At 57.3% G+C, this 16089-nt stretch overlaps 5 protein-coding genes and 1 non-coding gene across 6 annotated transcripts; 2 read left to right on the top strand and 4 right to left on the bottom strand.

The window, feature by feature from the left end:
* Positions 1–276: 276 nt before the first annotated feature.
* On the bottom strand, positions 277–2763 carry SPBR_03613 (uncharacterized protein; the record flags this gene model as incomplete). The annotated part of the gene is made up of 1 exon (XM_040761903.1): positions 277–2763. One exon carries the CDS (start codon positions 2761–2763, stop codon positions 277–279), a length of 2487 nt encoding a protein of 828 aa, XP_040622831.1.
* Positions 2764–3224: 461 nt separating this feature from the next.
* SPBR_03638 (pescadillo) lies at positions 3225–5387 on the bottom strand (the record flags this gene model as incomplete). Its single annotated transcript, XM_040761928.1, has 1 exon — positions 3225–5387. The coding sequence occupies one exon, from the start codon at positions 5385–5387 to the stop codon at positions 3225–3227; it is 2163 nt and encodes a 720-aa protein (XP_040622832.1).
* Positions 5388–5934: 547 nt separating this feature from the next.
* Positions 5935–7279, top strand: SPBR_03745 (phosphatidylinositol glycan, class U; the record flags this gene model as incomplete). Its single annotated transcript, XM_040762035.1, has 2 exons — positions 5935–6356; positions 6421–7279. The coding sequence occupies 2 exons, from the start codon at positions 5935–5937 to the stop codon at positions 7277–7279; spliced, it is 1281 nt and encodes a 426-aa protein (XP_040622833.1).
* Positions 7280–7708: 429 nt separating this feature from the next.
* SPBR_03715 (mitochondrial import receptor subunit) lies at positions 7709–9237 on the bottom strand (the record flags this gene model as incomplete). The annotated part of the gene is made up of 2 exons (XM_040762005.1): positions 7709–9015; positions 9093–9237. The coding sequence occupies 2 exons, from the start codon at positions 9235–9237 to the stop codon at positions 7709–7711; spliced, it is 1452 nt and encodes a 483-aa protein (XP_040622834.1).
* A 206-nt stretch (positions 9238–9443) lies between these two features.
* SPBR_09462 lies at positions 9444–9568 on the top strand. The gene has a single exon. It is a non-coding gene; the product is annotated as a tRNA-Leu (tRNA).
* Positions 9569–13977: 4409 nt separating this feature from the next.
* SPBR_09240 (uncharacterized protein) lies at positions 13978–14586 on the bottom strand (the record flags this gene model as incomplete). Its single annotated transcript, XM_040767366.1, has 2 exons — positions 13978–14230; positions 14483–14586. 2 exons carry the CDS (start codon positions 14584–14586, stop codon positions 13978–13980), a joined length of 357 nt encoding a protein of 118 aa, XP_040622835.1.
* Between the last annotated feature and the right edge of the window lie 1503 nt (positions 14587–16089).

The following is a 16089-nucleotide window of genomic DNA, read 5'->3' on the forward strand; positions in this document are numbered from 1 at the left end:
CTGTCGTTATATGTGTATACTTTTTTCATCTGAAGGAACGGGCAAAGGAGAAGGCAAAAATAGACCATGTAGAGACAGACGAGGGCGTATGTACGAGAAGGAGGATGACTGGAGGAAGGAAGAGCCGATGCATGTGTACAGTATAATACAATAAATCAGCATGTAAATTAAGCGTTCGTATGTGGATGTCACTGTGACCTGTCTGAAGGTGTGTACAAAAGCTGTTTCTCGCATTGTCATTATCATTATATCTTTATAAATACAAGGAGGGCTGCATTACGCCGCCGCCTTCTCGTCTGGACCAAGAACAAGGTTGTGCATCAGCTTCATATGGCGCACCATATTCGGCCGCCGCGTGAAGCCGTCCAGGGCGCGTGGGCAGTTGGGCCGAGGACAGTACCAGACGCTGGGTGTTGGCTTCTTTGGCGGGCCTGGCTTGGGTTTCGGAGGGGCCGTCGGAGCGCCTGGAATCACCGGCAGAGGGACGACGGACATTGGCCGAGGCTGGGACGCGGTGGACATCCTCCCGTCGGGGTTGTCACTGCCAGCATCCTCGACGTCGTCGTCTTCTCCGGTGCCTTCTTCATCGTCTTCCTGGTCCTCGGCACCAACGACACCCGCAGCCAACGCCGGCACTTCCGCCTGCATTCTGTCTCGCATCTGCTTCATCAACGTCTCGCGTTGCGCCAGTCGATCCTGGCGCCGGGCATGAGCACGCTTTACCTCGAGTGTCAGCACATCCAGTGCCTTTGTGTCGGCCTCGGCGGTCGCTGTGGACGGGGCGGACGGTCCGGTAGACACGACTGTTCCTCGTGGCGTGTAGACGGTGCGCGTGATTGACGGAGGCACCACCGAACTCTCCGCCGAACTCGGCTCTGCGCCAACGCCGGCCAGCGTGTCCATCGCCATGCGCTGGCCAAAGAGGTCGGCACAGCGCTGAGCGGTGCGGGCCAGGACCTCTGGGCTGAAGCCGCCACTGAGGGCAGCCGCGCCCAGCACGTCGGTCCAGTCCCGCAGCGGCCAACGGGCCATGGTCTTGTCCGATGGATGACCTTTTGTGGCCGTGACGTGTGTGCGTTTTCGGCGGCCAATTTGTGCTCCGGTTCCTTCTTCGTCGTCGCCCGTCTGCCAGTCGCTATCATACCTCTCTCCATTTTCATTATCGTCCTCGTCGTCGTCATCGGCGTCGACAATGAACCCCTTCACCCCTATGTTCCCTGGCTCGGTGGCCACGCTGTCGACATGCTCGGCAAACGAGACTCGTCGTTGCCGCTCCTGAGGTGCAGCTGTCTTGGTTTGGACGCCGAAAGACGGCGGGTATACCGGCGTCTCCTTGGGCCGCGGGGTTTTGTCCTTGTCGTCTTCTTCGTCTTCTTCGTCTACTTCCTCCCCGTCGTCTCCGCCCTCCTTTTCGTCGTCTGAAAAGTCGGGGATGCGTCGATGCGCCTGCCGCGCTATACGGATGAGAAACTGCTTCTCCGTCTCGCCCGGCAATGGCTGCCGCCGCTTCGTTGGCCGTCCGCGCCCGTCAACCTCTTTCCGCCGGCCCTTGTTCGTCCTGGCGGGGTTTATCTGCTTCGGCAGCGTCTGTTCGCTGCCTGTCTGATGGTCAGCCAAACCGGCCACTGTGCGAACGTCCGGCACTGGCGCCGTGGCCACCATCACCTCGGGCCCCGGCGACCACTCCTTCGGCCGCAGGCAGACGCGTTTCTTGCTGGGCTGCGGCAGTTTCTTTGCAATCTTTCGCAGAACTGGTCCTGTCCCTATCCCTGTCCCTGTCCCTGTCCCCTCCAGGGCGTCCACGGATGGTGACGGCTGCCGCCGCAACCGTGCGGCAAGCGAGCTCGATCTTGCGCTCGAGCCCGTCGCGTTGCTCTCACCATTGGCCGCCGTGGCGACACGTGCATTGTGCAGGATCGACAGCACCTTGTCGACTTGGGCAAGTAGATGGTGGACACTCGGAAGCAGCAGATGGGCGGCCAGCTCGTCGTCGGCCAGGACCACGGCCGGGGCGTCGTCGGCCCCATTGGTGTTTTTTTCCGTGTTCGCCTGGGTCGCTATGGTATCCATGCGGCTGTCCACGACAGGCTGCGCGGGACGTCCCTCCTGTTGCTCTTGTGGGCGCCGGGCTCGTCGCCGCTGGTAAAACTGCTCGCGGGCCACGCGCTGAATCGTGGCCGTCAGCATGTCTTCGAGAGGCTTGCTGGGCCGCGTTTCGGAACGCGGCTCATGGCTCTGAAAGATGGGCATGCTCTTGTGCTTGTGCTTGACGATGTCGTCGTCGCCTTCGTCGTCGTCGTTTGCATCCGGCTGGCCTTCGTCAAATACGCCGAGGCCAAGACTGTCGCGCAGCCGCAACGGCCACGCCGTCCAATACGGCTTCGGCGCCCAGGTGTCTGGGTCGTCTGGGTCGACGGTCTGCTTCATGTGGAAGGCATTGTAGAGGTGTGCAGCCAGGTCGCGGTCACGCGTGCGGTTCATGGCAGCCACCACGGCGCGGTCGAGCTCGGTAATGTGCTGCCATGCGCGTGGATTGCCTTGCCAGCGATTCGGTCGACGCGCTGCCAGGTCGTCCGAGTCGCGCGAGGCGATGCTGGCCGTGTCTGGGTCGGACCAGTCATTGCTGGCAGCCAGGGCCGCAGGCTCATGCTCAGGTTCGGGCACGGGTGTCTCCCACTCTTCCGTCATTTCTTGTCGCTCCCGTTCCCTTCCATCAATCTCCCTTGTCCGTTGATGCGTCTCTGCGGCCCCGTATGGCGCCATTCTTGCGCTTCCCTATTCCGAGCTGCAAGGCGATCTTTTATCTGCTTCTGATTCGGGTGCAGCATGACGTTGTGCGGAGCGACAAAGCTCGGTGCGTGGCAGCTGTGGTGGACGTTGCGTTGTGACGTGAGCGATTGTCAGTTGTTGTCGATGTGAAAATTAAAGTGGGGCCATTCGATAACTAACAAGCCATAAAGTTGGTGCTTTAATGCAACTCATTAACATTTACAAAGGTACATTGAAGAACACGTACATTTACATTCACATTTGCACCTGGATATACTCCAGTCAAAAAATGACACACTACGTCATGGTTGACATGGGATACAATATCATAAATAAGCTATGAACGCCATTCTTGACCTAAATGTAACGAGAAAATGAGACAATAAAATAAATGCAAAACAACACAACTTTTTTTATAGGAATAGATGGCACAACAGCCCAACACACTCGTCCCGCTACGCCTGCGCCTTGGCGTTCTTCCGCTCCAGCTTCCGGCGCTTGGCCCGCAGCTTCTCGTCCTCGGCACTGCGCTTGGTGTTGGTGTACACCATCTGCTCGTACAGCCGCCGCTTCTTCTTCGGCAGCATGCCCTTGGCCCGCTCCAGCTCGTCCTGCCGCTGCTTGGCGTCGCGTGCCAGCGCCTTGCGCGCGTTGGCCTTGGCTTTGGCGCGGGCGTCCAGCGGCGCCTTGTTGTGGGCGCTGCGGACGGGCTTGCCCGACAGCTCGGCCTCGAGCTCCAGCTGGCGCTGCAGCGCGCTGTCGGCCTCCTCCTCGTCCTCGTCGGCGTCTTCCGTCTCGCCCACGCTCTGGGACACCTTTTTGGGCGCGGCCGTCACCTTCTCATCCTCCTCCTCCTCCTCCTCCTCCTCATCGTCCGTACCGGCCACGTCCATGCCGTGGTCGCTGTCGTCGTCCGACTCTTGCGTCGCCGCAGCCTTCTTGGCCGCCTTGGCCTTCTTGACCTTTTCGACGGCCGCCTCCACGGCCGCCGCTTCGTCCTCGTCGTCGTTGTCCTCGTCGTCGTCCTCATCCTCGTCCGCCTCGGCATCCGACTCGAGCGCCTCCATCTCGGTCTGCTGCTGGTCCAGCGGCAGCGACGGGTCGTACTGGCCCTGCACGCTCTTCACAAACGGACTCAGGTGCGGCGGCAGCTGCGCGCCCGGTGCGTACACGTCCGCCGGCAGCAGCTCCTCGGCGTTGACGCTGTCCCAGACCCACTGCGGCTGCACGTAGATGCGGCCGGCCACGCGGCGGTTGGCCGCCAGCTTCTGCGCCGTCTGGTTGTCTTCCTTGTCTTGTTTGCCCTGTTCGCCGTCGCTCGTCGCCGTCACAGTGACGGGCGGCCGGTCCACAATCTGGTGCGTAATGTTGGGGTCCATCTCGTTGGTCGTGTAGGCGCCCTCGCCGAGCACCGCGTCCCAGCCGATGCGCTTGCAGCCAAACGCGCGCAGCAAGAACTCGAGCGAGCCACGCGGCGTCTCGCGCGACAGGTAGATGGTGCACTTGGAGAAGAGCTGGCGCGGGTTGCTGGCGCTGTACGACGGCTGCGGCAGCACGTCGCCGCCCTGGGCCGCCGGCTCAAACTTGTCAATGGCGTCGGACACGACGTCGGCGTCGGCAGTTTCGGAAGCGTCGGCCGGTTCGGAAGCGTCTGCGGTGTCCACCCGGCCCGCCTCCTCGTCCTTGAGCTCCCGGACCAGCTTGTTGACCTCGGCCTGCACCTTGGGGTCCGGGCCGGCGGCCATTGTGGCCGCGGCGGTCTCCGCCGCAGGCTGGCCGTTGACCGCCGCAGCGTCCTCGAGCGTAAACGCGCCGAGCTCGCCGGCGCCGTCGTCCTTGGCCTGGTCGAACTTGGGCGGGTACTTGAGCCCCACCGCCGTGTACAGGCGGAAGTTGACAAAGCCCAGCAGCGTCATGTAGAACTCGACAAAGGTGCCCATGATGCGGAAGTCAATGTCGCCCACCACGCGCTGGTTGAACTTGTACGGCACGAGCCACGTGACGTCCTCGCCCTGGATGCTGGCCTGGAAATAGACGCCCTTGATGCTCAGAAACGACTTGCGCAGCGAGTGCGACACAATCAGGTAGTGCTGGAACTCGAGGCACAGCCGCTCGCACCGCGCAATCATCTTGGCCGGCACCGACGACGTCGACGGCAGGTTGGCAAACAAGAACAGCATCGACAGGCAGTCGTCGAGGTCGCGCAGCGAGTCCACAAACGTCGGGTACCGCTCGCGGATGACGTGGTCCAGCGTGTAGCGCGGCCGCCCCGTCTTCTCGGGCCGCGCGGCGTTGCGCTCGAAGCGCTTGGCATCCGTCACGTCGCCGCGGCCGAGCGCCCGCGAGATCTTCTTTTCGAGCGCCTTTTGCTCGCGGAACCGGTTGACCAGCGGCTCGTGCAGCAGGTACTGGATGTCCTTGGCGTAGTAAAACGTCGTCGACGCCGTCGACGACTTGGACACCTTCTTCTTGCTGCGCGGCTCGCGCGGATAGATGCCCTTCCAGATGCACAGCTTGCGGAAGTCGGGGAGGCTCAGCTGCAGCTTGCGCACCGCCTGGTTGCGGGTGACGTAGTTGCGGGCGGCACCGGCCTCGCCCTTTCTCTTGGGACGAGCCATGTGTGAGGTCGGATGCGGGGGAGGGAAGAGTTGTTGGTGCGGCTGGCGATGCTTGTTGATCACAAATCACAGACGATGGTGATCGTGTCGTGGTGAGAGAAGAGGTTTTTGCTGGGGGAAAGCCTCCAAAAGCGGTAGCAGCAAGCCAGTTGCACTTTCCTGTAGCGTAAACTTTTTTTTCCAATGGGCGCACTAGTTTTTTTTTTCTGCCACCCTTTCATGGCAACCAGCCTCCTGGCCGCAGAGACTTTTTCACCACCGGCACTCACCGCCTTTCGTTGGGCCCACTTTCAAGCCACAGCCGCCACAGGGGGTCTTTCCACCGTCAGGGCCCCTCTGTCCCCTGGCTGGCTCCCTCGCAGCTTCCTGTAAGTGGGACACGGTTGACACCAAGCTCCGTCCAATTAGCGCGCGGCGCGTTTTAAGGACAGCACTACGGGCTGCACCTTCCCCTAAAAGCGTCTATGGCCACCATCACGAACGTCCTCTCTCTCACCTCAACTCACCCTCAACGACAGACACCAGCCCCCCTGCAACCAGCCGGGCGATGAATGGCGGACGCACCATGACCTTTGGGAGGACGGCGGCGCTGTATGCGGCCGCGGCCGCCGTGCGCCTCGCGCTCTTCACCGTCTTCCCGGGCCTCCCCGACCTGCTGACTGGACGCGTCGAGATCTCGACGCCTGTCACCAGCTTCAAGCGCCTGCAGGAGGGCTTGTTCCTGTACAACCACAACGTGTCGCCTTACGACGGCGGCGTCTACCACCAGGCGCCGCTGCTGCTGCCGCTCTTCTCGCTGCTGCCGCCGGCCAGCCTGCCCGTCTTCACCTACCTGCTCTACATTGCCGTCGATCTGCTGAGCGCCGATGCTCTGGTGCGCATTGCCGACTCGGGCGAGGCGGGTGCCTCGGCCCTGTTCACGTCCCCGCGGCGCGAGAAGCGCTGGAGCGGCTTTGTCGTGGCGGCTGTGTAAGTCGCCGGTGGTCTCGCGCGGTACACAACTTGGATCCAACTAACCCTTTCCACGCTGCAGCTACCTCTTCAACCCCTTTACGGTGGCGACGTGCATCGGCCGCTCCACCAGCGTCTTCTCGACCTGTGCCATCCTCCACGCCATCAGCAAGGCCATTGCCGGCGCGCCGCTCCGCGCCATGGTCTCGCTCGCCTTCGCCGCCTACCTCTCCATGTATCCGCTGCTCCTGCTGCCGCCCCTCGTCCTGCTGGCCTACGACCGCCGCAAGACAAGGACGCGGGCGAGGCCGCTGCTCGCCTTTTCAGCCGTCCACGTCCTCTTCGTGGCGGCGTGCCTCGTCGTGCTGCTCGGCATGTCCTTTGTGCTGACGGGCGGCTCCTGGGAGTTTCTGCGGTCGACCTACGGCGTGCAGCTCACCCTGTCGGACCTCACGCCCAATGTCGGGCTCTGGTGGTACTTTTTTATCGAAATGTTCGACTCGTTCCGTGCGTTTTTCGTCGCCGTCTTTTGGCTGCACCTCTCGAGCTACGTCGGCGGGCTCGCCATCCGCATCCGCAGCCAGCCGCTCGTCGTGCTCACGCTGCTCACGGGCATCTTTGCCATCTTCAAGCCGTACCCCAGCATCGGCGACACCTCGCTGTTCCTGGCGCTCGTGCCGCTGTTCCGCCACGTGTTCCCGCTGATGCGGTACACCTTCGTCGTGGCGGCCACCATCATGTACGCGACGTTCCTGGGCCCGGCGTTCTACCACCTGTGGATCTACGCCGGCAGCGGCAACGCCAACTTCTTCTACGCCATTACTCTGGTCTGGAGCTTGGGGCAGAGCCTGCTGGTGTCGGACTTGACGTTTGCGGTGCTGCGGGACGAGTGGGAGGTGGAGCGGCCGGAGATGGTTGGCAAAGAGATCCGGCAGATTTAATGGCGGTGACGAGACGTCTCCCGTGCGAGACCTCTTTTGATGTGAAGAACCAGGCTCAGCCTAACGGCCCGGCCTCATTTAACATTTTATGTTGCAAAGCGTATGCTTGTATAAGGTTTGCAGCTATGGTGTTGTATTCATTTGCATTTTATGTCATTTACACGCACGCATTTCCTCTGTCGGGACTGGTTATAAAAGGGACAGATACACACTGTGTTTTAATTGCGTGTTTCTTAAAGAAAATATAGTATAAATTCGATCGCATGCTTTTCAATGTACCGAATTCAAGAGTGTAGAGGTCATTTTCCACTGCCTTCCTTTTCCTATCCCATACCCTCCATGATATCATTATACTAGATCGGATTCACATATGACGCCTGAAAATGCTAATACCAAAAGAAAAAGGATTGCAAGTCCACCAACCACCCTTTACAGCACGCTCAGCAAGGCACCCGCCGCGCCCAGTCCGGCAAACGAGATGGGCGCCCGCCGGTACACGACGATACGCGAGCCAAAGGCCGGCAGCCGGCGGTAGCCTAGGACCAGACCGACAAAAAATGCTGTGCCGGCCATGGTCGCCGACACCGTGACCAGCCGCTGCCACCGCGCGGCCGTCATGTCGCGCTGCCAGCGGGCGACGGCAGGGTCCGAGCTGTTTTCGGCGCCATCATCACAATCATCGCTCTCTACGCGGATGCGCCGCCACAGCCAGACCACCCACTCGCCGCTGAGGCCAGGGACGCTGTGGACGAGGCCGTGCAGCGTGCGCAGCCACAGCGGGTTGGCAGACCGGCCGCGGGGTTGGGCGACGGCCATTGTCAGCGCCACAGCCGCGTCCTCGCCCGGGAAGCAGACGGCACGCACGTCGGCGACAAAGACGGCGAGGGCAGGGTGGTGCCGCCGCAGGGCGTCGCGCAGAAACGAGCGGGGCACGTCCGGCACCGTCATCAGCGCCAGGTAGCCCCAGGCAAGGCAGTCGAGGGAGGTCAGGGACGTCGCGAGGGAGAGTGCGGTTGCTTGGCTGTCTGTGTCTGTGTCTGTGTCTGTGTCTGTGTCTGTGGAGGACGCCCGTAGGAATGTACGCTTGGTGCCCTTTTGCTCCGCCAGGACAGACAAGCAGCTGCGGACGGCCTCGTCGAGGCGGGACGGTACCGTGGCCTCGGGCGTTTGAGACGACGACGACTGGGCATGGACACGCGACGCAGCTTCGGCCATGGACAGCGAGCGCGCTGCAGGCTTCGCTTCCGTCGCCGCCGTCTGGGCTGGCTTCGCTTGTTGCTGCTGCTGCACCGACTTTCGTATCCGGTCGGGGAAGGCGTGCAGTGCGGCCGCCAGGGACGACGCCTTGTGGCTGCCGTCCTCGTCGCTCACGTCATTGTCCGTATCCAGGCTCGAGACGCCCAGGTGCGCCGCGCTGGCTGCGTACGATGCGCGAATCGCTGGCGGCTCGAGCCAGGTCAGCGGGAAGGGCAGGATGCGGCTGTAGGCCGGGCGGGTGGCGGCGATCCAGTTCGCGGAGGACACATAGAAGGAGAGGGCCAGCAGGGGTGCGGCCTCGGCGCGCAGAAAGGCTGAGTAGGCAGTGGCGTCGGCAATCTGGGCGGGGGTGAGGCCGACATCCAGGTCGGTGATCGAGGCGTCCGTCGTGGCTTTTGCTCGCACAAAGGCCACGATCGAGTCGAAGCCGGCGGCCACCCAGCGGCCGGACACGTCGTCACGCAGGGCAGGCAATGGGTCTAGACAAGAGGTTACTGTTAGCAGGTGTATGATGCACCCAAATTTTTCCAAGGATTTGTCGCCTCCGGCAACTCACGAGGAATCGACGACGGGCTTGCGGCCAGGCGTGTCCAGGAGCCCCGTGGCAGTGTGACGCTCAGGTAGGCAACAGCAGCGAGACATTCTGCGTCAATTGACGGCAGGCCAAATGCCGGGCCCCAGATGTGTAGTTCGAGAGGCATGGATTTGACGTGAGGGTGGTGACGGTGGATGTGCCTAACAATACAGCGGGCAACCTCCTTCCCCTGTTGACGTCGTTGCATGCACTTTATCGGACGGCGGGGTGTCGAGAAAAAAATGAAGGAGCAAATGGCTATCTCCACGTGACAAAAGGCACCTTCCGTTTTAAGGCTTACAGCGGTCAGATTTCATCATGAAACAGGCAACTGGTAAGATGGCCGAGCGGTCTAAGGCGCTAGCTTCAGGTTCTAGGCGAGAATTTCCGGATTCGAGTCGAACAACGTGAACTTGCTAGTCTCGCAAGAGGCGTGGGTTCGAATCCCACTCTTATCATTCTTTTTTGGATTTTTTTCTGGCTTTTTGCTAGGCGACGTTTAAGCCTGACATTGTCGTTCTTCTTTTGTACGTCTGAGTTTCTAAGGTAAATTATGTCCAGTCTATGATGCTTTCTTATACTGTTTGATATTCGTAATCTTTTTAATATATATTTTTTTTCCCGAAAATTATCTTACATTATGTATTTTATTCAACTTTATTATCCACGGGGCTCGTAAAAAATTTGTTTTATATTTTCGTTATAGGCTGTCCTATGCTTCCACGATGTGAACGTTGTGGATTGTATTTGATGCTCATGAAAATAAACGATAACAAAACAGTTCGGACGCACGCAGCCTGTCTCGAGGACTGCCAATATGTTTGAAAAGGGCATGGCATCTCCGTTTCGTCCTGTGCGCACTTTACTTGCTTTGGTCTTACCGCACGCCTCAACTTCATCCCAGCTTTGCCTGTTTTGCGCTCGTTTGGAGCGTTCGTCTTCCAGGGAATGACATTGTATCGTATGTGTATCAAGAAACCTCTCACAGGAGGCATGTCGACAAAAGTGGCGTAGAAAGAGACTCCACCAGTGTTTCTTACAGTATTAGTTCTCCATACGGAGATCTTATCGCTCACATTGTATCCTCTGCACTTCTTCATTCTCGACAGTTTTGCGAGCGTGATAATGCACTTTCACCCCCCGCTTGGGCGCTCCTGGGCTCCATCTGTATGGCAGACGAAACGCGCGCTTGCGACACATGGCGAATGCAGGCGCTGGAGTCGTTGCAAATGCGACGTCGGACCCTTGCTGGCAAACCCTGCGAAAGAGTCCAGGTCCACACAAAGGACGTCAATTCCTTTGCTGATGGGGTAGGAGAGACACGGACATACGATGTAAGATGGTTGAGACGGACGGGACAGTCCGTTGTTTGCGAAAAGGCAGTAACAAAACGGTGTTGCTCTTCCAAAGTTGCAGCGTAAACATGAATAAGAAAGCAATACAACTCAGGAGGATGTTGTATGTCGTACTGCTGACACGAGGCGCTGCCCGTATCAGAGCTGCTAGCAAGGAGCCAATGTATTTTGGAATGATGGGGCGGGAATGAGACACCAAAGACAAAAGCGCTGCCAAAAATAGCTGGGGATGAGAGCGGAGATTGTTGGGGAGGATTGAACACAATGCCCTATGCGTAATTTGGGGATCCCAGGTCTGTGCGTGGAGATTGCAAACAGATAACGAAATAAAGCTGTCGTATTCTCGTCGTTAGGACCCTTTTTCGTTTAGATTTGCATCCCCACAACATCTAAGGGGACTGTCATTTCCAAAATCCCAGGGCATTAAGGGGCTATTGCTGTGGGACGCTGCCGAGTTCAAAAATAGGACATGTTCTGGAGGGCCTCGTATGTCGTATGTCGTAGTTGTGTGTCGTGAGGGGATCGCCGCAAGGGGATCGATATCGTGTTACGGACATGCGTGCGTGACGTGCTCTGCGACTACTCCACTGCTTTTGTTGCAAAGCCCGCTCCAACAGACTCCGTCCTCCGTATGCAAGAGAATATGAAGGGCCCTTTTGATGCAATCTTTGCTCTCCTTATCTGGCACATGCGAAATGCACGTTCCAATGCACCGTGCGTATTGTGTCAACGGCCCGACCATAGGGCGTGTTATCTTCCTGCTGTCTAAGACTTACGACGTAGGTCAACGACTGGTCCACCCACCCATCCATGCTGTACTGGAGGGAACAAACATGAACCGGGGAAACGGGAGAGAATCGTCGATAGGGAAGCCACGGAAGGGGAAAACCCGACGCAGGTCTCACGGGACGGAGAGTAAATGGCCCAGAACGAGAAACGGAGTGAAAACGAAACAAAGAAACGGGACATGGGAAGCGGCAAGACACAGCCTTGGACGGCTCGAGTTGCTTGTATTGGATCTTGGCGCAAAAAGTGTAAAAAAGCAGACAGACAATGGGGTATGGGTGTGAAACGATAAAACTAGCTGAGAAGGGGGGACGAAAGAGGGGGACGAGTCAACGAAGCCAAGAAATAAGAACCTTAAGGTAAGGGAGAACATGAGGAGGGGGAAACAGACCAGGAGATGGGTAGGCAGATGACGATCCAAGACGGGATACCTCCGCGGATACAGAGCACCATGGAAGTGTTGAAATGGAGGGGCTGTGTACGGTGTGCGGAAACAGGGAAGAGAATGAAAGGAAAAGAAAGTAAAAAGTGAAAAACGAAAAATGAACGATAATATCGACAACATCGGTGTCGTCTCTTGTACCAGCAGAAGGACACGACAGAAACGTGGACCAAATGTCCTGGCAAGGCCAGCACTTCAAGAGAACAAGAGGACAGGAGGCGGTGGGAAATACCGACAGTGTGCGACGGTACTCTCCGTACGGCGAAACATTGTGTCAGTTTGGAGGTAGAGATTGCTGGAATGACGACATTGATTTTGGTGTAGTATCTCCTTTCGACCTGTCACCTACGACGACTCGAGGCGCGCCGGGATCCAGGACCCTCAGTTAATCAACTGAAAACGAGGGAAAAGCACGGAACGAGGGCGATCATATTGACAGAATAATGGTCGACTGGCACCGGTGTCTTGTGGCGTTTGATAGCTCATGGCTCATATCAGGGGCGGGCAGCGTTCGCTTTCGACCTACAGGGCGGTGCACGTGTGCCACACAAGAAGGCTGATGGACGGGCCAGTGTGAAGCAAGGGATGGAAAGTATCAAAAGTATCGCTGAAATGGGTCGAACGGGTCGAGCGGAGGACAAAAGAGTGGAGTGTGGAGTGGGTCGGACGTTGAGAGAGGCGGCGCGTGGGGACGTCTCATTCAGGGCAGAAAGAGGGGATCGATGGGAATCGAGCCGTCTCGTACAAAGAGGAGACAACGGACAAGGTAGTCGAGCTTCGAGTAATGTAAGTGAACGGAGTGGTCAACTGCCATTCAAAGTGATAAGAAAAGAGGAGACGAGAGGGATGGGGGGAAAGAGGAGACGACAAGGATGTGATGAGCAAAGTAAAAGGGGAAGAGACGATTAACTACGTAGATGGAATCGATTCCAACGTGAAGATAGATGAGGACGTGCCTTGAGAGACGATCTCCGATCGAGTACTGCTGATCACCGGGAGAGTGTCCGACAGACTGGCCGCGGCCTACCAATGCCAGCTGTGGCCGCTTCACGACACTTGCTGGAAGGTCTGAGCAGTTGGGCTGGTTTTCGATTCTTGGAAGTCTTGTGAAGAGTCTTGGAAGTCCTTGGCCTGCTGGGCCACTTTTCGTCCTGTCGGATTTTCTTGTCGGACACACTCTTTTTTTCTTTCTTTTTTTTCTTTTCTTTTTTTTCTTTTTTTTCTTTCGCAACCTCCTTCGCCTCCCTTCCTACCTTGTTCTCGTTCCTGTTCCCCCGTGTGAAACATGCGGCAGGGCCGGGCGCTGGTTTCGGTCCAATCCAGGCACAAGAGACACATGGTGGGAGGCGGAAAGCAGGAAGACGAAAAAGGAAAAAAGGAAAAGGAAAAGTAAAAAGCACGAAAAAGAAAGAACAGGCACCAGGCACAAGCGGTGGCAAAACGGCCAGAATGCGGAGGGATTTGTCTCACACTATTTTGTCGAGAAAAGCCATTAAAGTGTGTGTGCGTAAAAGTGGTTGCCATATGTCTCAGTCAGCAATATAACATATCGCATCCCAAGTACGACATACGACGTACGGCGCATGCATGTGTTTATATTACGTTCGTAAAGTGGTGGCGGCTGACTGTGATAATAGATGTTCATGTCGTTTGGTGCTCTCGACATTTCAAATTCAAACATATTAGGCGTTCACGCAATCGACAGTTGCAAGGAAGCCAGTTCTCCTAGGACAGAGTGGCAAAAACATGAACGGACAAGACAAGCGAATGGAAATGGTTTGCCTGGGATACGATAATATTGTTATTTCGGATTCTTGGGAATAATAACGGAAAACAGGTTAAGCAAATAAAATACGACGACGCCGATGAAGCCCATATGCTCATTCTAGTGATACAAAAAATTAACCAAGCGTATTGGAAATTGCCAGAGTGGTCGGCACACAAGTAGGATATCCCTTTCTAATCGCAAGCAAACAAAAAAAAAAAAAAAAAAACCAAACCACCCAGAGCTGTGTTATGGGGAATACCGCCCGAAACAAAACAAAAAAAAGAAAAAAAAAAAAAAAAATAACCGATAATGCTTCGTAACAAATAAGGTTGTACGCGTCGTGTAGTAAAAGGTGAACAAAGGTAAAGCAAAGGGGGGTTCGTGATTACAACAAGAGTGTATGGTGGTGAAACATAAAAAAAGAAATGGGTAATAAAAACGGTGGTGGTACAGTGAAGGGGAAGGCGGGCCAAGTCGATATTCGCCGGAAAAAAAAACAACGGCAAAGAAAGTCCATCACAACGTGACGGAAGTGTCGGTTGTGAAGAGGTTGGTTGTGCCGCAGCGTTGAGGTTTGCCATGAAGGGCGCGAACTTGGCCGAGCCGGCTCGTCAAGTTGGTCGTCAAGTTGGTCGCAGTCAGAGTGAGAACAAGGAACAGGATGTTTGTGGTGGGATGCCCGCGTGCCCCAGTCAGAGACTTGCGGATGTTGCAGAGCAGGAGAGACGAGCAGAGATGAGGCGTTCCGTCGTGGCGTGGTGCACAAATGCTGTGCGACCAGACCGGTCGGTCAAGGGTCAAGGCTTTGTGCCTTTAGTCGGCCTCGTCTTGGTGTTTCTCGGTCTCTCGGTGCTGTGTTCATGCTGTGCTCATGCTGCGCTCATTCTTTTCTTTCCGGTGTGCAACGCCACGCTCCCCCGATCGGGTGCGGGCTTGTTTGTGTTGGTGTTTGTAGTTGTTGTAAGCCGTAGCTCAGAGTTCGTTCTGCGCAAAGCGCAGAGACCCGAGTGGTGCCGTCTACCCGCGGTTCGGCAGCGGCGGCAGAGGACGACTTGGCGGCGGGCCGGGGCAGGGCGGCAGCTGCGACGGACGCTGCTCCATGGAGGCAAACTGTGTAGACGCCATTGCGGATAGGTTGTGTGGTTGTGGTTGGTAGGTGTTCGAGATGGTCGTGATGGTGTTCTGCAAGAACGCGGTTGTAGGCAGATGACTGGGATGAGACCAAGGCTGCCAAGTGTCTTCTAGTTGTTGATGAGAGTAGTTGAGAGTTGTGTTGGCTTGTTGTTTGGTGTAGCTTGAGATTTGGCTTGGTGATGATAAGAGACGAAGAGAAGGAGAGAGAGTTGGGAAGAGGAAAGGGCTCGGGGCAGACACTTGACTTATATGGACTTTGAAGGGGGTGTGAGAATGTGAACAAAAGCTTCTGGGAAACGGAACGACACAATACAAAAGAAAAGAATAAAAGAAGTGTACTGCGTATTAAACAGTATTAAACAAAAAAAAACCGGGCAGAGTGAAAACAGGGCCAAGGGCCTTGCAGTTGACAATTTCGCGTGGCTCCTTTCTGACCAGGCAGCCTTTTGCCCAGCACCAGAGGGGGTGAAGGAAAGGGGAAGGAGAGGGGGGGGGGGTGCGAGCCAAGATCGGCCGTTTCGAGATGATGGGACGGGACTTGATTAGTGGGCGTGCAGTGAAGCGCAGCTGGTGCCACTCTCGGCGACAGAACAAAGGACAGAAGGCAGAACGTCCGATCCGTTTTGCGTTTTGCCTTCTGCGGCGCGCCCGCAAAGCCGAAGAAGCGTCGTGTGAACAACAATAGCGCGGCAGGGGTGTGGACTGGCGGCGCAGAAAGGCAGAAGGGCAGAGAAAACGGAGTGTGCGGCGGGTTCGGCTGGGCTTTCAGGCTTTGCGGCGATCGTGTTGTGGTCGTGGTGATGCGAAAGAAGCCAAAACGACGAACAAGGGAACAGGGGTCAGGCAGCCACGCCGGATCAGGGGTGTGGGGGGGGGGGGGGGGCGTCGCTTGCGGGCGATGCGTACGACATACTGCGTCGGGAGGAAAGAGCGAGTGCAAAGCGCCCAAAAGAGGGCAGCGAGGGCAGGAACCAGGGGCAGGGGTGCGCTAGCGCTTGCAAAGAGGTCAGGCCGCCCCAACACAGTTCCCTGCGCAACCGCCGCGCTGGCGCTCATGTGCTCGACAGCCTTCACCGCACATACGGAGGACGCATGGCGCATTGGCGACGGTTTGACCGTTTCGTTCTGGCGACCGTTTCGGCCTTATTTTGGAGAGCCTTGCGATGCACCTAAAAGTCGTCCCGGCCTGCGGCTGAGCTCCTTCCCTACAGAAAGTCCTTTAGTCCTGCTAGTCCTTCCTTCCTTCCAGTCCTTCCTTGCCCTGTATCGTATCCCGCGCCTGCCGTTTGTACGTTTGTATCGTGCCTTCCTTGTGCGCTGGCATCGTGGCCGCGTTTTTGGGCCGCATCGTGCAGCTGTTTTCGGCCGTGTTGTGGGCCGCGGCGGGGAGTTGTCGTCCTTCGTCTTTCATGTACTTCTTTACGTCTGCCATGCCCTGCCTCTGTTGGGCCTGGCGCAAACACGAACATGTTGGTATTTTGGTGGCTTGCGACT

This window comes from Sporothrix brasiliensis, assembly GCF_000820605.1.
Source record: "Sporothrix brasiliensis 5110 chromosome Unknown Cont14, whole genome shotgun sequence".
Lineage (NCBI taxonomy): Eukaryota > Fungi > Ascomycota > Sordariomycetes > Ophiostomatales > Ophiostomataceae > Sporothrix > Sporothrix brasiliensis.